Source organism: Chenopodium quinoa, unplaced genomic scaffold (genome assembly GCF_001683475.1).
Source record: "Chenopodium quinoa cultivar QQ74 unplaced genomic scaffold, ASM168347v1, whole genome shotgun sequence".
Classification (NCBI taxonomy): Eukaryota; Viridiplantae; Streptophyta; class Magnoliopsida; order Caryophyllales; family Amaranthaceae; genus Chenopodium; species Chenopodium quinoa.
The window spans coordinates 3,736,700-3,753,553 of record NW_018742770.1 but is presented as its reverse complement, the minus strand read 5'-3'; the positions used below and the strand labels follow the sequence as shown (position 1 = coordinate 3,753,553).

General features: G+C 34.1%; 2 protein-coding genes across 4 annotated transcripts; one reads left to right on the top strand and one right to left on the bottom strand.

Annotated features, from left to right (window-relative positions):
• The first annotated feature begins 298 nt into the window (after nucleotides 1-298).
• Nucleotides 299-7,042, top strand: LOC110724786 (inositol-pentakisphosphate 2-kinase-like). 3 transcript variants are annotated; one of them, XM_021904249.1, is made up of 10 exons: nucleotides 299-668; nucleotides 1,146-1,248; nucleotides 1,933-2,136; nucleotides 2,728-2,875; nucleotides 3,489-3,529; nucleotides 3,664-3,774; nucleotides 3,948-4,547; nucleotides 4,912-5,048; nucleotides 5,876-5,977; nucleotides 6,591-7,042. In XM_021904249.1, exons 2-9 carry the CDS (start codon nucleotides 1,147-1,149, stop codon nucleotides 5,904-5,906), a joined length of 1,374 nt encoding a protein of 457 aa, XP_021759941.1. In that variant the 5' UTR covers nucleotides 299-668; nucleotide 1,146; the 3' UTR covers nucleotides 5,907-5,977; nucleotides 6,591-7,042. The 3 variants fall into 3 exon arrangements, with proteins under 3 accessions (XP_021759941.1, XP_021759943.1, XP_021759942.1); XM_021904250.1 differs by lacking the exon at nucleotides 299-668 and adding an exon at nucleotides 690-890; XM_021904251.1 differs by lacking the exons at nucleotides 5,876-5,977; nucleotides 6,591-7,042 and having other exon boundaries at nucleotides 301-668; nucleotides 4,912-5,525.
• A 228-nt stretch (nucleotides 7,043-7,270) lies between these two features.
• On the bottom strand, nucleotides 7,271-13,288 carry LOC110724785 (phosphatidylinositol/phosphatidylcholine transfer protein SFH8-like). Its single transcript, XM_021904248.1, has 15 exons — nucleotides 12,844-13,288; nucleotides 12,629-12,724; nucleotides 11,246-11,543; nucleotides 10,847-10,946; nucleotides 10,426-10,692; nucleotides 10,231-10,308; nucleotides 10,017-10,118; nucleotides 9,870-9,919; nucleotides 9,663-9,762; nucleotides 9,489-9,560; nucleotides 9,253-9,366; nucleotides 8,504-8,636; nucleotides 7,860-8,254; nucleotides 7,629-7,703; nucleotides 7,271-7,516 (listed from the first exon to the last, which is right to left on the bottom strand). Exons 2-15 carry the CDS (start codon nucleotides 12,681-12,683, stop codon nucleotides 7,496-7,498), a joined length of 1,860 nt encoding a protein of 619 aa, XP_021759940.1. The 5' UTR covers nucleotides 12,684-12,724; nucleotides 12,844-13,288; the 3' UTR covers nucleotides 7,271-7,495.
• Nucleotides 13,289-16,854: the final 3,566 nt, after the last annotated feature.

Sequence of the window (16,854 nt, the reverse complement as noted above, 5' to 3'; positions counted from 1 at the left end):
CCTTAATTTAGATAAGTGAAAATCAGGTGAATTGAACACGCACCCTTATATCCTCTAAAATGCTTTTTTTTAACCTCAAAAAAATAGTGTGCGCACATTTATACTCTAAAAAAAATTTGTTTACATATTTTCACTCATTAATGTTGCCAACAATTTATGACATAACCTCAAACTGAAATAGCTAATCGGATATGGCCAGCTATAACAAGCACATTGCGCGTGTTAACCACTCTGCTTGAAAATCATGCTAACTTTAACTTGAAATAACAGGTTTGGACACAACTGCTTCACGGGCCGTTTTTTTTGGACAAAGTCCGGGCTGCCCCGCGATCGGACTCAGGCCGAGTTCGGCCATTTTTATCTTCTCCTGATGTCGGCTAGCCCACAAAATTGTTGCCCCAACTGTCCCTTGGAGCCCTCCACGAGGCTAAAGTGGTGGTGGGTGAGGTTAGGCAGAATAGCAGTTCAAATACCCCAAAACCAACATCAAACATAAACAATTACATCAGAAAAGTAATCAAAGGAAAAATCTCACGAACCAAATCCAATCAACCGGAAAAACCCATTTCTCCGGTCGAAATTCCGCCATTTTTTCCGGCGAATCACTTCAAATTTCAGACACCCATTTGCCATACTTAGATCTTCAACCAACTTAAACAGTCAATAATGTAGTCACTCATTTAACTTTCTAGTCCTTTTCAATTTTGACTATTTTATTGAAATGTAGATTCAGATGATAATTATTTATTTGTTTTTTCTTTGCACTTTCATCTTAATTCCTAATTCCAACATTTATATTCTACAAAAGATGCTGAATTTCTTGAGAATCACAACTCATGTTCTACTGAATTATTATTTGCTAAGACAGAATCTTAATTTCCAGTTCACATGTACTTTTTCTTCATTTGCGTATTTTTTAATACTATAAGAATATTTTTTTTAGATAAATTTTTTTCTCTCTATTTTATTTTAGTTTAATTCAATAATTTTTCTAAAAGGGTACTCTACTTTGTGGAATTTTGGACCAATTATTGATTTCCATATCTGAAATTTTATATAATTTGGTATAAAGCCTTGAATTTAGTCTTTGTGAATTTGTAAAGATTCAATTTTGATTTTTTTTTTAATTATTATTTAAATTTCAGAATGAAGGTAGTTTTGGAGAAAAAAGATGCAGGTGATTGGTGTTACAGAGGGGAAGGAGCAATTAATTTAGTTCTTGCATACTCTGGATCATCCCCTACCTTTGTATGTTTTTTTATAAACTTTTTTGATTCCTGCACTTTTAATGTATTGCATGTTATTTTAATGGCTTATTTATCTTTATATCTGATTCACTTTCCAATTTTAAGCTTCATCTGAACTGAATTTCACTTTTTACTGTTTTCTTCTATGTCTTGTTAAATTCTGTTCTTTATTCTCTTCAAAATTGATATACTGCTCAAATTGGAATTGTATTACAGTAGTTTTTAAGTTAATCAATCTTGCCTAACTTCAATAGGCTATATCTGATTTGTAGCTGATAATTTGATGCTTTATAGATATGACAAGAACAAAAATCTTAATGTTGTGTCCATTTAGGCTTAGTGTGTGTTCAATTCACTTGGGTTTTTATATATTTGAATTTATCTGAACATGATTGAACTTATTAGAACTTTTATTGGTTGTAAATGAACTTTGATAGTCCTTATATTCCCGAACTTAACTGAATTGAACTAATTTGAACTTATATTTCCTGAAATTGTCTTATCTAAAGTTACTAATTTGTTTAACCCTTGTAAGAATTTACTTTTTCCAAAAGTGGAAATAATGTGAACAAAACAGATCATTGGATGGCTGTTGGCTGTTGTTGAGCATTATTGCTAATGTGCATTCTTGTTGGACTGTAAGTGAATTACTTCCAGTTGCTGATCAGTTTCCCCCCTTGTGCAGAGTGGGAAAATAATACGGGTGCCAAAGGTCCCGAGGAATGGGTCAATAAAAGAGACCGAACGCTCGGTTTTGTCTGAGCATGAATGCAGCTTATGGAAAGATGTAGCAGATATTGTTACATCCCCAAACAAAGAGGTCGCTGAGCAGATGTATGTGCAATGTGTGATGATCCCACTGTTAGGATCAGAGTTTGTTGATCCTGGGGTATGTTGACTTGTGACTATTATCTATTGCTAGTGTATTTGGTGCATGTGTAATTTCAGTTTGTCTATGTCCTGTTTGTTGGGTAAAAAACTCAAGTTGGTGAAATGGCTATATTAAAAGGCCATCACTAATGTTGTCATGAAGAGTATTATGTCGATTTCTTATGCATGGAAATTCTGTGGTGGTGTGTTTAGACTCTAAAGTCTACATGAGAAAAAAAAAAAAAAAAGGCTTAAGTTTGTTGTATAGTCAGTTAATACCTCAATTTAGCTAAGGTTTATGGTTATGCAAAGACTGCTTAAACTTGAGGAGTTGAGGCCATTTTTTCTATCCTCGCTTTTTTTTTTTTTTTATTAAGTAATATTCAAATCGGCTGTAGAGGATAATCCACCATCATCCTTCACTACAACACTTAGTCAGCCATGAAAAATATCTTGATGTTAAGGTTTTGTGGAAACCTTGTAGAAATGTGCATCAAATTTGTACAACTAGTATTACTCTTTGGACAGTATTGTGATCTGCTCATTTTAAGACTCAGGAAATTGTAGAAATAGAAGCGCTGACTTAATCTTGGTTTTTGCAAATTTGCAGGTAAAGATTCTTGTATCAAGGGAATTTCTGGAATTGGTTGAAAGAAATGTTCTCTCCCAGCGCCCTGGTTGGAGAGTTAGTGCTGCCAGTGTGGATTGCGGTGCTGATTCTGTGCTGCTAATGTCAGATCATTCAGTATTCCCCCAAGGTGAGTAGCACTAGGAAACAATATAAATTTCTTTATTTTTTCGCTTCTCCCTTTCTTTTTGATATTTTCACCGACTTGAGTTTCCTTATGTAGCAAGGGTAGAGTAGTAGAAAAGTATCTCATATCTGAGTTTCACTTTAGATACAATTGTATTCCTGTCTGGTGTTATATTGATGAATGCAATGATATATGTAGCCTTAGTCTATATCATGTTGCTACTTGTTTGATAGAGGAAGGGATATGATGAATTTTGTCATCACTTTTAGAAAACATGAGTTTATATTTATCATAACATTATTTTATCCAAGTAATTTGTCAAATAAATTTGAGAATGAGTTATTGAAATTGATCATGAATACAGTGTGTTATAGCTTACTAGGGTTTTAGATGTTATAAATCCTTCTGATTGCTTCTTCCAATTCGGAATAGTTTGAAAACTTTGATTTTTTTTCACTGACTTCTGTCTTTGTAAGACATTGTGCTTACTATGTTTGTGTTTGTGTTTTTTTTTTCCTTAGCTTTTTATTTAGTATTATTTTTTGATAACAAAAAGTGACTACTCATTGCTTGCTTCGAATTACCTTTTTGATCATTCTGTTTGGTTTTCTTGTAGGCACATCTAAAGGAAAACCATGCCTGTCTGTGGAAATTAAGGTGGTTTAAATTTCATATGACAGTACTCATTTTAATGACTGATAAAATAGATTTCATTCTCAATTAACTGACCCAAATTAGTAAAAAATCTGATCTTATTATCTCATAAAAACTCTATTGTCTCCCATGAACAGCCCAAGTGGGGATTTCTTCCATCTTCGAGCTTTATAGCTGATGAAAATGCCATCAAGAAGAATGTATCTCGTTTTAAAATGCACCAAGTCCTTAAATTGCAACAACAAAAGGTAACCATCATTAATTCTCTTTGCATGATCTTTATTCAAGGAAATGTAATCAAATAGTAATATTTTTGCATAATGTGCCAATAGATAAATGCCATTACTTTTTACCTGAGATGACTTTGATGCTGATCATTTGGTATTCCTGATAGTGAGACATGGCTCTGTTTATTTTTCAGATACAGCAATTGAGCGAATATGACCCATTGGATTTATTCTCTGGATCAAGGGAGCGAATACATAAAGCATTTAAGGCTCTCTTTGCAAATCCACAGAATAATCTGCGGGTTTTTCTAAATAGCTCCCTAATATATGGGGGCATGGGGGGTGGTGACCAAGGGACAGATTCTGTTAAGGTTGAAGCATTTAAAGATAATCTTAAATCTTTCTTGCATGGAGAAAATGGTTTGCATAAAAGGAATTTTGTGAATCTTGTAGGAGAGGCAATACTTAAATCAGGTGTATTAGACAGGCTACTTGAAGTCCAAAAGCTTGACAAATTTGATGTGGAAGGGGCAATTCATGCTTATTATGATATTGTTTCCCAGCCTTGCAAGATATGTAAAGATTCCGGTGAAGACAGGCAATTAGGAAAGTATAGCTCTCTGCATTCAATCCCTGTAGATGAAAGTCTGAAGATTGTAAGGGACTACTTGATAGCTGCAACAGCCAAGGACTGTAGTTTAATGATTAGTTTCCGTCCAAGGGAAGATGATGATCAAGAATCACACTATAGAACAATATACCTGGATGCAACAAAGCAAAGGCTTGATGTCAAGGTAAAGATATATCCTGGTCTATTTTAAAGTTTGCTTCAGTTGTATTATGTTATTATCACAGAAAAAGACCATATGACTGTATACCTGTATTCAACAGAGACAGTTTCAGCAATTAGCTGGGTTTAAATGAAGGTGTTGAACACAGATGATAATATTGATAAATTTTGTAAATTTTTGATGTTCTATGATCCTTCTATAGTGCGCTTGACATATACTTTGTAATTGGTAAATCGGATGCCTCTTGCTAATTTAATGGTATCAAGAATGTGTTGGGCTTACATATGCTTATTTATGCTGGTTTCTCATGATACTTCTTTTCATTCTTGTACTTTTTGATGGTCTTATGTTCCGTGCACTCTTGCAGGCATTTTTTATCGACCTTGATATGAAACCCTTGAATAATATGGAATACTACTATGAGCTGGATCAGAAGATAGTCAAGAGTTACAAGAAGATGGTCAAAGTAGAGCGTGGTGCTGCAAATGGGGGAACCATTGAGGGGTATGAAACTGGATATTGAGATTGAAAAAACTTCTTAAAAGGTTTTGCTTGGTATAGATTGTTGAGGATTGCACAGTTCCATTAAAATCGACATAACCTGACAAATTGTCCTTAAAGCTGCTGTAACCTAGTTAACTCTTTAAGAATACATTGTTATCTTAGGCATGCTCGACTGCTCGTGTCCAACTGTCCGTAGTTTAGATTCCAATATTTGATGCTCTTAGTGTCCTCGTGTATAATTTTCATCTGTAATATGTAACATTTTGGTATGTACAATGTGTCAATATGTAATTCTTAATGTCTTATTGTGGGTAGATAGATGAACTTTTTTTTATTACCTCAACTATGAATTTCTGCCTTTCCTGAGTTTGCGATTTTAGCGATCATTTGTCGATGTTAATTAAGCGATCCAGATCAAGGAATGTAGCTGTCAAATGTTTTATGATTCATGCAACAGGAGTTATAAGTTTGTGATTATTTCATTGTTTTTGTTTCTTATGCTTTCTCTGTTAACCTTATTGTATATGTTTTCTTGATATTGCTACACGCCTACACTGAGGTTATTCTTGATATGTAGTGCTAGGACAGTGCCTCCCAATTCATTCACAGTGCTTGAACTGTAGGGTAAAATGGAATTAAGAGAGTTTCCCCTTGTAAATTGAATGATCTGTTGCCATGAGGGTCGGAGGAACTTACTTATTGATGAATTATAGCTCATAGTTTGATTAGAGAACTAAAATCAACTCATAATGCGAGTGAGTGGGTGTCTGTTACTAGCTGCTATGGTGATTCTTCTGTTGGAGTAATGTCTAATTTCATCTTTGCAGTTTGGACGTTAAATTTCACAACCGATTGTAGCTTTGCTCGGCTCATGATGAACTCTTGGACATCACTGGGATGGAACACTATGCCACGGATAGCCTCATCAGGTTCCATATTTGGTGTTTAAATGCATATAAGTGACATATAGCATCTAGCATCGTCATGACCATAATTTATACAGGATAATTGTTCCCTTAACTGTCAAGATATATTCTGTAGATAGAATTCCACAAACTTATTCTTGCTTGCGTCTGAGTTTGAAAAAATCAGAAAAGAGTAGTGAACATGAATATATAAATGGGTTCTCTAAATTTTGTTCCTTGCAAACTTCATTGACAAGGAAGTTTATTCTCCATTTGTGTATCTAATTCTTACAGAATTATGTCCAAGGTTTGATCTTTTTCATTTTATATTTTTGCAGTATATGCTTCAATTTAACCTGATATAGTTTGCAGCAGAATATGTATGTTAATTCTGGCTTTGTATTTACAATCTTAGTACCGCTCGCGTTCCCTCCCTACGACCTATTTTCTTCATTTCTATAGAAGCTAAATTTATTTTACAGTTTTTTTCTGCAGATTGATGCTGTCGTTTTTACTCTGATGTTAACAGATTAAAAATAATTTTACATAATACTTGGATTATTTTTTAGGCGTAATTATGCTTGTGCACTAGTTTGGTATAGTATTAGCTAATCTGACTTGTTTTGGTTTGATGCAGAAAACTATAGTATCAGTGGATCATCACTGCTCAAAGTGCAGGCTGAAAGGGATGAAAATAATCCACCTTTAAAAGGGATAACTTCTATAGTCCTGAACCCATCAACAGATACAGTAACATTCACCGGAGAAGCTGATCCTGTATATATAGTATAAGCTGAGGAAATTCCAGAGCGCCCGTCGTGTTGGCGCTTCAAAGGAACACTAAAAAGATGAGAAGAAAAGGAACGAAACTAAAATGATGTGTATGAGCGCTTGTTTTCTATTGCCACATAGTTTTAGTTGCTACTCAGTGTTAATTTTTTTACCCTGTAACAGGAAAAATCTGATTATAATTGTCAAATGTTATCAAAAGAGAATGTGCATATATATTACTAATTCTAAGCTTCTGCGAAGCAAGCACAAGGAACATTACCATAAACAGGTTCTATAAAAATTTCAACCTACTATCAATTTTTTTCTTCCACCATCACTCAGGATTCAGGAATCTACTTAGTAATGGTTTTAAATCCAAGGTCTTGGTTAGCATTTTGTTGTGGTGATGGTGAATAATCCAACTTTTAAGGCACAACGAGGATTGGCCTCGCTTAGTTTTGTTTATTGAAATGGGAAATTAGAGATGTTGTAAGAAACGTCAGTAGACATTGTTTGCACCTATGAATCACTTGATCAGACAGGCAATCGAAAGAAATGTCAACAGTAGACAAAGAAAACGCATACAAGTACTAACTTTTTTCTCATTTCTTTTAATAAATCTTAACCTCAGGAGAAAAATATGAAACCCTATACTGTACAGAAAATACAGGAGGATCCTCTGTTAATTAAAAACTCTACCCCAATACACAATGCCGAGAAAGAGACCCAAAGAATACGGCAAGTTTATCCCTGTAAGCAGCAACCCATTCTTCACCAGCAGAACCTTCTCCTCTGCAGATTGAATAATACATGTAAGCAATGATAAACTTAAACAACAAACATCTAGGGAAAGTCTGCATTCACATCAATAACTTAAGGAACAAGGTTTTTCATGACTATATACCCGAAATCTGGCAGATTCTTGTGCGTCAAAGAATGCGAGCAAATCTTCCTGCCTCATCAAAGCTTCATGTAATGCCTGTTCATCAAACAACGATATAAATGACCCACAAACACTTCAGACTTATTTCATTTTCCTGTAGCAGGACACAAGAAGAGCTGTCCTTCGAGTTTTTTCTATTAATTTAACATCAGAAAACAGTTCATTACAAACTAATAATTGTAACAAATTTACCTTTTTGGTTGCAATCAACTCTGCTTCCAGAGCATCCACACGATATATTGCAGCATTTAGCAACTCCTCTTTCTCAGAAGGCATTTGCGTTGGATTTGTCTGTAATGTTTTTACATTCTCTTCAAGATCACTGAGCTTTCTGAGTGTAACTAAGCGAAATTCTGTCTCTGTCATGTCTGGACTCACTGACGGTTGTTGCAAATTTTCTTTAAAATCTGGTCCAAGGATATCATGAAGGTTGCGGGCAAAATTCAAAATAACCATGGGAACTTCTCGAGAAATTTTCATCGTTGCTGACCGGAAGAAAGCAAATAAGGTCACAAAGAAGGCCACGACTGCAGCGAAAATTCGGAAATGACTTTGCTCTACATCTGCAGATTGTTGAGATATTGTCTCTGCAATAAATTACACTAGACATGCTGAAAAATCAAATTAGACAATTTTCTCACAAGCAAACAATAAAATCTAGTCCAAGTTCAACTAGTTCTTCCAGAAGCAAAAAAGGAAGCACAACATAAAAAGAATTAGAGAAAAGAATGCAGCCCAGCTATTAGTACGCAATAACAAACATGCGACCATATTCCATAAATATATCATTTTGGATGAAATAGTACACTCTTACACTTTAGGAAAGGTATGCTAACCTGTGGATGGATTTGACTGATCAATGGAGACAACTCCTACAGATTCTGAATCCAAGTGCTTCACAATTACAGGAACATTTTCATCATTATCAGGAATGCCACCAGAAGAGCCACTATTTCTGGCTATCCGAGCCTGCAAAATATCATTTCCTGTCAGGATCTCCACCTTTGTCCTCTATCTTCAAAATACATAAAACTTTATCAAGTGAAAATCCCCCCTTCCCCCCTCCAAAATCTCCCCAATATTTTTAGCTATCCGAGCCTGCAAAATATCATTTCCTGTCAGGATCTCCTCCTTTGCCCTCTTATCTTCAAATTACATGGAACTTTATCAAGTGAAAAATCTCAACCCCCCCCCCCCCCTCTCTCCAAAAAAAAAGGAATAACAAGGGCTAAATTATTCTGTTTAGGCCAAAATTTTGAAAGTATACTACCAATTGCATGTCCAAGACAATCAGAATTTTCTTATGACTAGCTATGCAGCTTTAAAATTTAAATATCATTCTTTATGAATAGGAAGCTCTTAATGTTTAGAGATATATCTTGTGCAGTATCAAGAATCAGCCTACAGCCTCTACCTAGCCAAAACTGACGAGGAAATAGTAATGGGAGGAGATAAGGTCGAGTTTTAAGAAACCCAGGTTGAAAGTGCGTAAGTATATAAATTTCCAATAAAAACACTAGTGCAAAATATTAACTTAATTTAATGGAAGTCAAGTCTATCAGATGTTGGGTACATGAGGGCTTACTTCTTCATCCACTGGCATCAATTTTAACTCCAAAGAAGCCCTAGGTGCTCTAGAAGAAGAAATTTCTTCAACTTCGGATCCAGACTCTGCTGTTGATGTGTCATGATTTTTAATCTGGTGGTCAAGCAAAAATACATAAATACATAAGTAACATCAGGACAAACAAATAATATGCAAACAAAACAGTAACAAATTTTTATGTATCCACATAATTTTATTCGAGAAATTTAACATACCATCTTGTTGTAAGCAATAACCCTGCCTTCACTGTTTGATATAGCTACTTCGGCTTCGCCAGATTGAATCAACTGCAGTTAATCAATCAGAATTCAACAAGTCAAAAACTTAAAACTTTGGAAATTTGAAAATACAGTCATAGAATTTGAACGTGAATGCTCAATTTAAACAACCTTTAAGATTTCAGGATCTTTCCATGGTCCCTTGTCAGACCTTACACAACCTCCTTGATCTGCACAATTGCATGTACCGCCAAGAAATTCAGGCAATTGGCTGTATGAGGCAATCAATTTAAACAATAAGTAAACCTAAATAGGTAATATTCAGTAGAAGGTTGATCATACAAAATGACAACCAACATGGGTATCCAGTGAGATTACCTTTTGTCAATGATCTCAAACAGTTTGCTCTGATATTTGGGGCCAAGGACCTGACAAGGATATGAAAATCAAATTTTTCATATAACTTAAAGGTGATTAACTAATAGATATTGGTTGATAAGCATATTTAAGCACTCTAATATTTACATGAATTTTGGATGTCGTATGAGGATCAAGAAAAGGCTTGATTACATTCCAGACCAATTTAAAGCCATTGCCAGCATTAATGATATACATTCGGTAAAGAGTCTGCAGAAATATCCGCAACAAACATAAGAAACAACACAGGTAGGCGGTAATCAGATACATTAAAATCATTATCATTGAATTCAACAAAACAGTTTGTAGCTACTCAACATACCTCAGGATAGTTGTCGTTATCAATTTTTTGTAGCCGCATTATCAGTTCACGAGCAGGTTTTGTTAGGTTTTTATAGCCCTGATGATAAGTTTAAAAAAATAATTGGAACTCTTTTTATGCACTTCTCAAGACAAAAGACCTGTGCATTATGCCCACTGATAATTGAACAGATAACAAGTGAAATAGGCAACATACCACGCCTTGAACATCAAGAATAGTTGTATTTGAATCTATATGCCTTTTAGCAGCAATGGAGCAAGCTGGATATTTCAGTGCAAAGCACCTTTCAAAATCTTGAGCATGATATTTGAGGTATCGTTCCATTGTAGTTACTTGCATAAGCTTCTCTGTATCAACCTTTCCCAGTAGGTAAAGATAGACAGGCCGCCCATCTTTGTCAACACCATGAAATCCCTGGGGATAATACTTTAAGACCTCGTCCAACTCATGGTACTCAAAATCCTGACAGAGAGCAAACAAGAAGTCATTTTTTTTAAAGGATTGACCAAATAACAGAAGAGTAATCCATTCTGCCAAACTATTGAGGAAGCAGAACTGCAGAAGGCTGGGTCGCTGTGCAACTACTCAGATCAATGTCAATAATTTAAATTCTGACCTCAAGGATAGTGTCGGCACCAAATTCTTTTCTCCACTTGAGCATATCAACCCACATTTGCTTTGCCTTCTCAATGTCAAACTTTCTTGCCTTCAAAAACCTGCAAGGATGAATTTTCAAGAAACAAATATATCATTCAGAAGATATATAAACATTCCATTTAATTAAATAGATACCTAATTATAGCTGCTAAACAAAATATCCAAAGGTTTCAGGCAATCATCAACAGTTAGCCAACAATAAGCAATTTGTCTAAGCAACTCATTCACAATACAACAATACAGAAGAAACTTAACTGCAGTCATTATAACACAGCACAGAACTTTTATAGGGAACAGAAAAGCCATAATAGAAGACAGTGGTATAGCCTATCGTTCACCAACTAAAAGAACAGATTACCTCAGCAAGGTGTAATAATTATCATGTCTTGCAGGTAGTAACTCATCCAAAGCCAGTGCTTGTCGAAATGCTTGCACAGCCTGCACTTCCTTAACATCTCGTACATCCTTTATAGAAACAGAAGGAAGTCCTTCAACCTTCCGCTTGCCTTTTTTCTTGCTGAGTGAACGCCTTATTTTACTGGATGCGTTAATTGCTCTCTTTTTAAAACCTCCCATCTTCTTCTTCTTCTCATCTTCTGATATCTCAACATCTGATTTCCGCTCTTTTCTTTCACGACTTGTTGAGCCTTCAAAACCTGCAAACATTATATAACACTTAGTAAACCTCTGTTACATTGTTTCATATCTTTAAATAAAAAAAAAAAAAAAAAATCAAGCTATAATATCACTTTGGTTTTAAGATAAAATGCTCTTCTCTAAGGACAGGTTGGATATAAATTAGGAAACGGCAAAAATATTGAGTTCCAAAAACATGATCGAGAACAAGCTAATAGCTACAAGTCTATCCTTGAGTGTCAACGTAAGCTTTTAATTCTATATATCACAGCCATGTGAAAACCTTTCAAGCGACTTCAGTCTTCAGTAACTCGGTCCCCTCTACTGCATACGAAGTACTACTTATGCTAATACTTATAGAAAACAAAAGTTCATAGATACAACACTATACTTATTAGTTACTTCGTATTACTTAAGCATCAATGTAAGCTCTCGATTCTACATCTTTGCAAATGTATATCTATCAAGTACCCTTATTCGCTCGTGCTCTCCTACAGTATACTAAATATGTTAATCCTCGTATAAAACAAGATTACACCCCCAAACCCGAGCTTGATACAAGTGATCTATGATCATTAATGGAAAGACCATCAACAGAGAAATTAACAGTCTTTCATACTACAAAAATTCACTAACACAGTGACAGTGATTCTTAACAGAACACATAATCTACCTACAATGCTACTCCGGTCGGTACATACTGTAAATTTTTGACAAGACACATGAAAATGTATCTCAATACTGTAAACTTGTAAAGTATAGATGACAACCTTTTTCCTAACATCCCTAATTTCAGACCACCCGAAAAAAATGATGTAGACGAAATTTGATCTCAAGTCTCCAATTCTACCTCCTCATAAAGACTTGTACCCACTTAATTAGCTAATCATACATCCAGACATCTTCTCATACAGTCATACAACACATCATTGAAATTACACATTACATAATCATTGCAAAATTAAATATAAAAAAAAAAGGCAATTAATCAAAAAACACATAATTTAGAATTTGAAATATGCATGATAATAATTACTAAAAAGTGCAAAAAAATCCAAAATTGGGCATTGAGAAAAAAAAATAAAAAGGAATAATTGAAACTTACAAGGACGAGCAAAGTCAAGTGGGCCAGACAAGCTGGAATTCCTCCCTAACTCCATTCTTTAAACTTCAACAAATTTTCGATTTCTCCATTGACAATCTTTCAACCAAAAAAAAAATGAAAATAAAAATAAAAATTAAATAAACAATAGCATTCAATTTCAGAAAATATGGAAATGAAATAATGATTATAATTTTAAAAAAAAAAAAGATAAATACCTGGAATTAGAGGAGAGAGAGAAAGAAATGCAAAAAGAAAGTGGAGTTAAAGTAGATTGTAGAAAATTCAAAGAATCCCCAATTTCAATTTTTCTTTTCGGCCGAAAATTTCAAAATTTTGAAAAAATCAAAAAACTAATAAAATAAAATTAGTTAAGAAAAATTGAAAAGATAGAAAACAAAAAAGAAAAAAGGTTAGGGTTTAAAAGAGGTATGAATTTGTGGCAGAGAGTTTCGCGGTTTATTAGTTTGGTAATGGTGATGGTGGTATACTGGTATTTGATATATTGAGGGTGACACGCACCCAAAGTGGGTCCCCTTTTGTGATTGCTTTCAATGACACGTTTGCTTTTCCGATTGCTTTGCCGTTTTTATTCCCGCCTCTTTTCTCTTTCCTTCGTTTATTTATGGTATTTCTAGACATGGATCTTTGGAGTGTAACAATAATACAGGTGTGCTGGTCTGGTGGATGTCTATTTATTATTGGCTACATTTTTGGGTCTTGGTTAACTTTTTCCGTTTATTGTATCTGCTTCATTATCACGATTTGATATAAAATAGAGAGTAAAAATGTGTATTGTTATAAATTTATAAAACGGAGATTATAGATAAGTTTGGAAAAAATAAATTTAATAAAGGTTATTTTCAATTTATAACTGAAGTTTTAAATATAATAATCTAATAGGTTCGATTAATTCATTTTGTTTAACTTAAATAAAATTTCAAGGCTAAACATGTAAAGCAAGCTTATAAACTCTAATTACTTATAGACTTATAGGTCAATTGAGACTAGTTGAATTGGTTAGTGGGAATAGAAGATGGGAATGGGAATTTAATGCCATATATCATAAAACTATGTGTTTGTTTGATGGGAATGGGATTGTAAGGAGGGAATGGGATTGAGAATAAAAGGCTTGAATTTCCATGAAAATAATAAAGTACCTAATAGGGGCAGTGGCGGACTGGCCCTTGTGCTTGGTGGGTCAAATGACTCACCAGGGCCCAAAAAAAATTCTAACTTCAGGTACTGAGGTGAGCCCGATTTGGCGAATTCCTCAAGCAGTCAAGCCCTAGCCCACTTCGCCTCTTCCTCTTCGCATCTTCCTCTTCGCCTCTTCACCAAATCACCAGACTACCTCCACCCTCCAGTGCTGGCGTGCTGCTGCTAGCCTAGTCGCCTGCTCTGCTGCAGTGCTGCTCAGTGCGAGTGTGCCGTGTGCGACAGACCGACAGTGCTCACTGCTAGTGCTCTTCGCTAGTTCGCTTCGAGTCTTCGACGCTTCTTCTAATCTGCTATTCTCATTTTGCTAGTAAGTTGATTTCTATTTTAGTTTAAAACTCTAATCTTCAATTCAATTCAGTCTAATTAGTTAATTTTATTAAACTTGGTTTAAACTTAGGTTGATTTTCAGTTAACGCTTCCTCTTCGCTAGTTCGCTCACGCCTCCAGACTCTGACTCAGCAGGTATCAATTCTACCTTTTTGAGTGCTGAGATGGCTAAAAGTTCATTCAAATTCGAGCACCCTCTTGGTTTGTTACAATTTCTTGATTTGGGATTTTTTTTTTGCCCCCTGAAAATTTTGGTTTTGTTCCGCGTTATTTGGATGTTTGATGATCAAATTTTGTGAAATATTTATCTGGGTTTGTTTTTAAGTATGAATCTTCGAAGCATTTTTGGCTTTTCTTGGTGTAATTTGAATATTTGGTGATCAAATTATGTGAATTATGCATCTGGGTAGTTTTTATAAGACTATATATGAATGTCGGAATAATTATGCTTGATTATGTTAATTATTGCAGTAATTTGTATCTTATAACTTGTAATTTGATAAAGGTTTTGCTTGCAAAGTTTAAAGTCTTGTGTTTTTTCTAATAATGAAATATAATTAAGGATGTTGATTTGATTGATGAATTGTTGTGGTGTCTGAGGTCAGTTGAATTTTCTCTCTTTTCATCTCCTTGTTTCATATACTATTATGTTCAAATGATTTTACTTGTATTTGGAATTCTAAATTTTGATTAGTTCTCACTTCAATATATGAGTAGCTCGGAAAAGATGATTTTTTTTGCTGCAATTTCATGTTATGTTGACAAACTGGTTAAAATTTCTAAAGGGTATTTTTAAGATTGTAAGTGTGTTACAATTTTATGGTGGGATGATGTTATATTTTGTTTAAATATGTGGGTTGTAGTACTATTATTTGGTTGTTTGGTAAAAAAAAAATTTTACATATTTGATTATCGATTGTGACTCACCAGTCGGAAATTCCTGGGTCCGCCACTGAATAGGGGGTGGTATTAAGGGATGGGAATTGAAAGATGGATAAAATGACGATATTGTCAAGTTCAAAATAGTTCAACAAAAGTACAAATCAAACGTATAGAGTATGTTAATTGTATCAGATTAACCCCATTGATTTCAATTATATACTTTGTAGATAATTTCAGGTTGGGATGAACCAATTTGGGTGTGATTTAGGTAAGAGATACCAATGGGCAGTAGATAATTGTAGATTAGGTCAGCATTATCATATCTAATTCAACTACTTTTCTCCTTTTTTTTAACCGCTTCTTCCAACTTCTACCCTTTCTATTTCAGCATGATGAAACTAATTTTCAATAGCACTATTATATCATACAATTAAATTATAAATTTTTATTTATTCATTCATTGTATTGTTGTACTCCTTACTTTTAAACAATGCAATCTAAATAAAATTTGTCATTAGATAACATAACTTGTACTCCGTATAATTTATTAATCTTTATGTCAACTTATTTTTATGTCATGATAAAAGCATAATTTGAGATAAATAGCCGCAATTCACTAAATATATTAACTCTCTTTTTGTGATTTTTTGCACAAAAAAAATTATCCTTTTTGTGTATTTTAATCCTCTTAAAATCTCTAATGTCAAAAAAAAATCTCTAATGTCACCTAATCGTCAAAGTGTCGTGTAATCTTTCAACAATTTCGCATAATTTTCTGTTCCTCATTGACAAACTTTGTTAGAAAACTTGAAGCAACAAAATATAGCAAAAATGTATTTTCTATATTTTTATATACAGAATTAAAGGAACACATGGGGCCCATATTAGTGACTTAAAGTACAATACGTGTATTTAATGACAATTGGTTACAAAATGACCATTAATCCATTTTGCCACTACAAATCCAACACCTACTATTTTTGATATTTTCATCAACATGACTTCAAAGGAGATTATTGAATTGATTTGGCACCATTAACTTTTAAAAAGAAACTAATTAATATCATTTCTTGTTAATTAGACATTTAATTATCATTTATACTCAAATTATTTGTCAAAAAAACAAAAGGGACAATGACTTTTCTTCTATTATTGAAGAAAGGGTCCATCAAAATATAAGAAAGAACAATGTGTGGATACTATAGAAAGATTCGAAGATTTAGCTATCTAAATGTACGGATTTATCTTGTTCTTTTTATGATGTCCTACTCAACTTCCTCCTGTCATGCATTGGCAAGAACTTGGTCAATCAACGAACTCCGCCGACAGTGTGACCATTCATAAAACTGCATTATTGTAGACCCTACAAAATAACACTTGGTCTAGTGGTAACTGATAAGGATTATATCTTACAACCTCAAAATTAATCTTCACTAGACACATTTGGAGTACGGATTCTCTTACCCCCGACCCTCCTAAGAGGCCTTGCACATTAAATCAGTAGTTGACGTATACAAGGTTCCAATCCGGTAACACGCCTTACATAAAATATACAACATCACGGATGCTTGTACAAGTAACTCTAGAAGAGAAGGATACGTGATGCTTGTTCAAGTAACTCTAGAAGAGAAGGATACGTAAAATAACTCTCTTATCTTGGACAAAATCCTCCCACCTAAAAGATCAGCAACAAGTTTTTCAAAGTTCCTTTCTTAAGATTATGGGCTTACTATTATTAAACATAACTAAAATTAGAAGCTTCCAAGTAGTACCAACTCCCAAGCAATACTACAAGTGTA

Bases quoted from the DNA above. Each gene is read 5' to 3' on its own strand.
- LOC110724785 (XM_021904248.1), bottom strand. From the start codon at position 12,683: ATGGAGTTAGGGAGGAATTCCAGCTTGTCTGGCCCACTTGACTTTGCT. The intron at 9,920-10,016 runs GTAAATATTAGA...TATCCTTGTCAG, and splicing joins ATACGACATCCAAAATTCAT to GTCCTTGGCCCCAAATATCA. The intron at 8,637-9,252 runs GTAAGCCCTCAT...GATATTTTGCAG, and splicing joins TGATGCCAGTGGATGAAGAA to GCTCGGATAGCCAGAAATAG.
- LOC110724786 (XM_021904249.1), top strand. From the start codon at position 1,147: ATGAAGGTAGTTTTGGAGAAAAAAGATGCAGGTGATTGGTGTTACAGA. The intron at 2,876-3,488 runs GTGAGTAGCACT...GTTTTCTTGTAG, and splicing joins TCATTCAGTATTCCCCCAAG to GCACATCTAAAGGAAAACCA. The intron at 3,530-3,663 runs GTGGTTTAAATT...TCCCATGAACAG, and splicing joins GCCTGTCTGTGGAAATTAAG to CCCAAGTGGGGATTTCTTCC.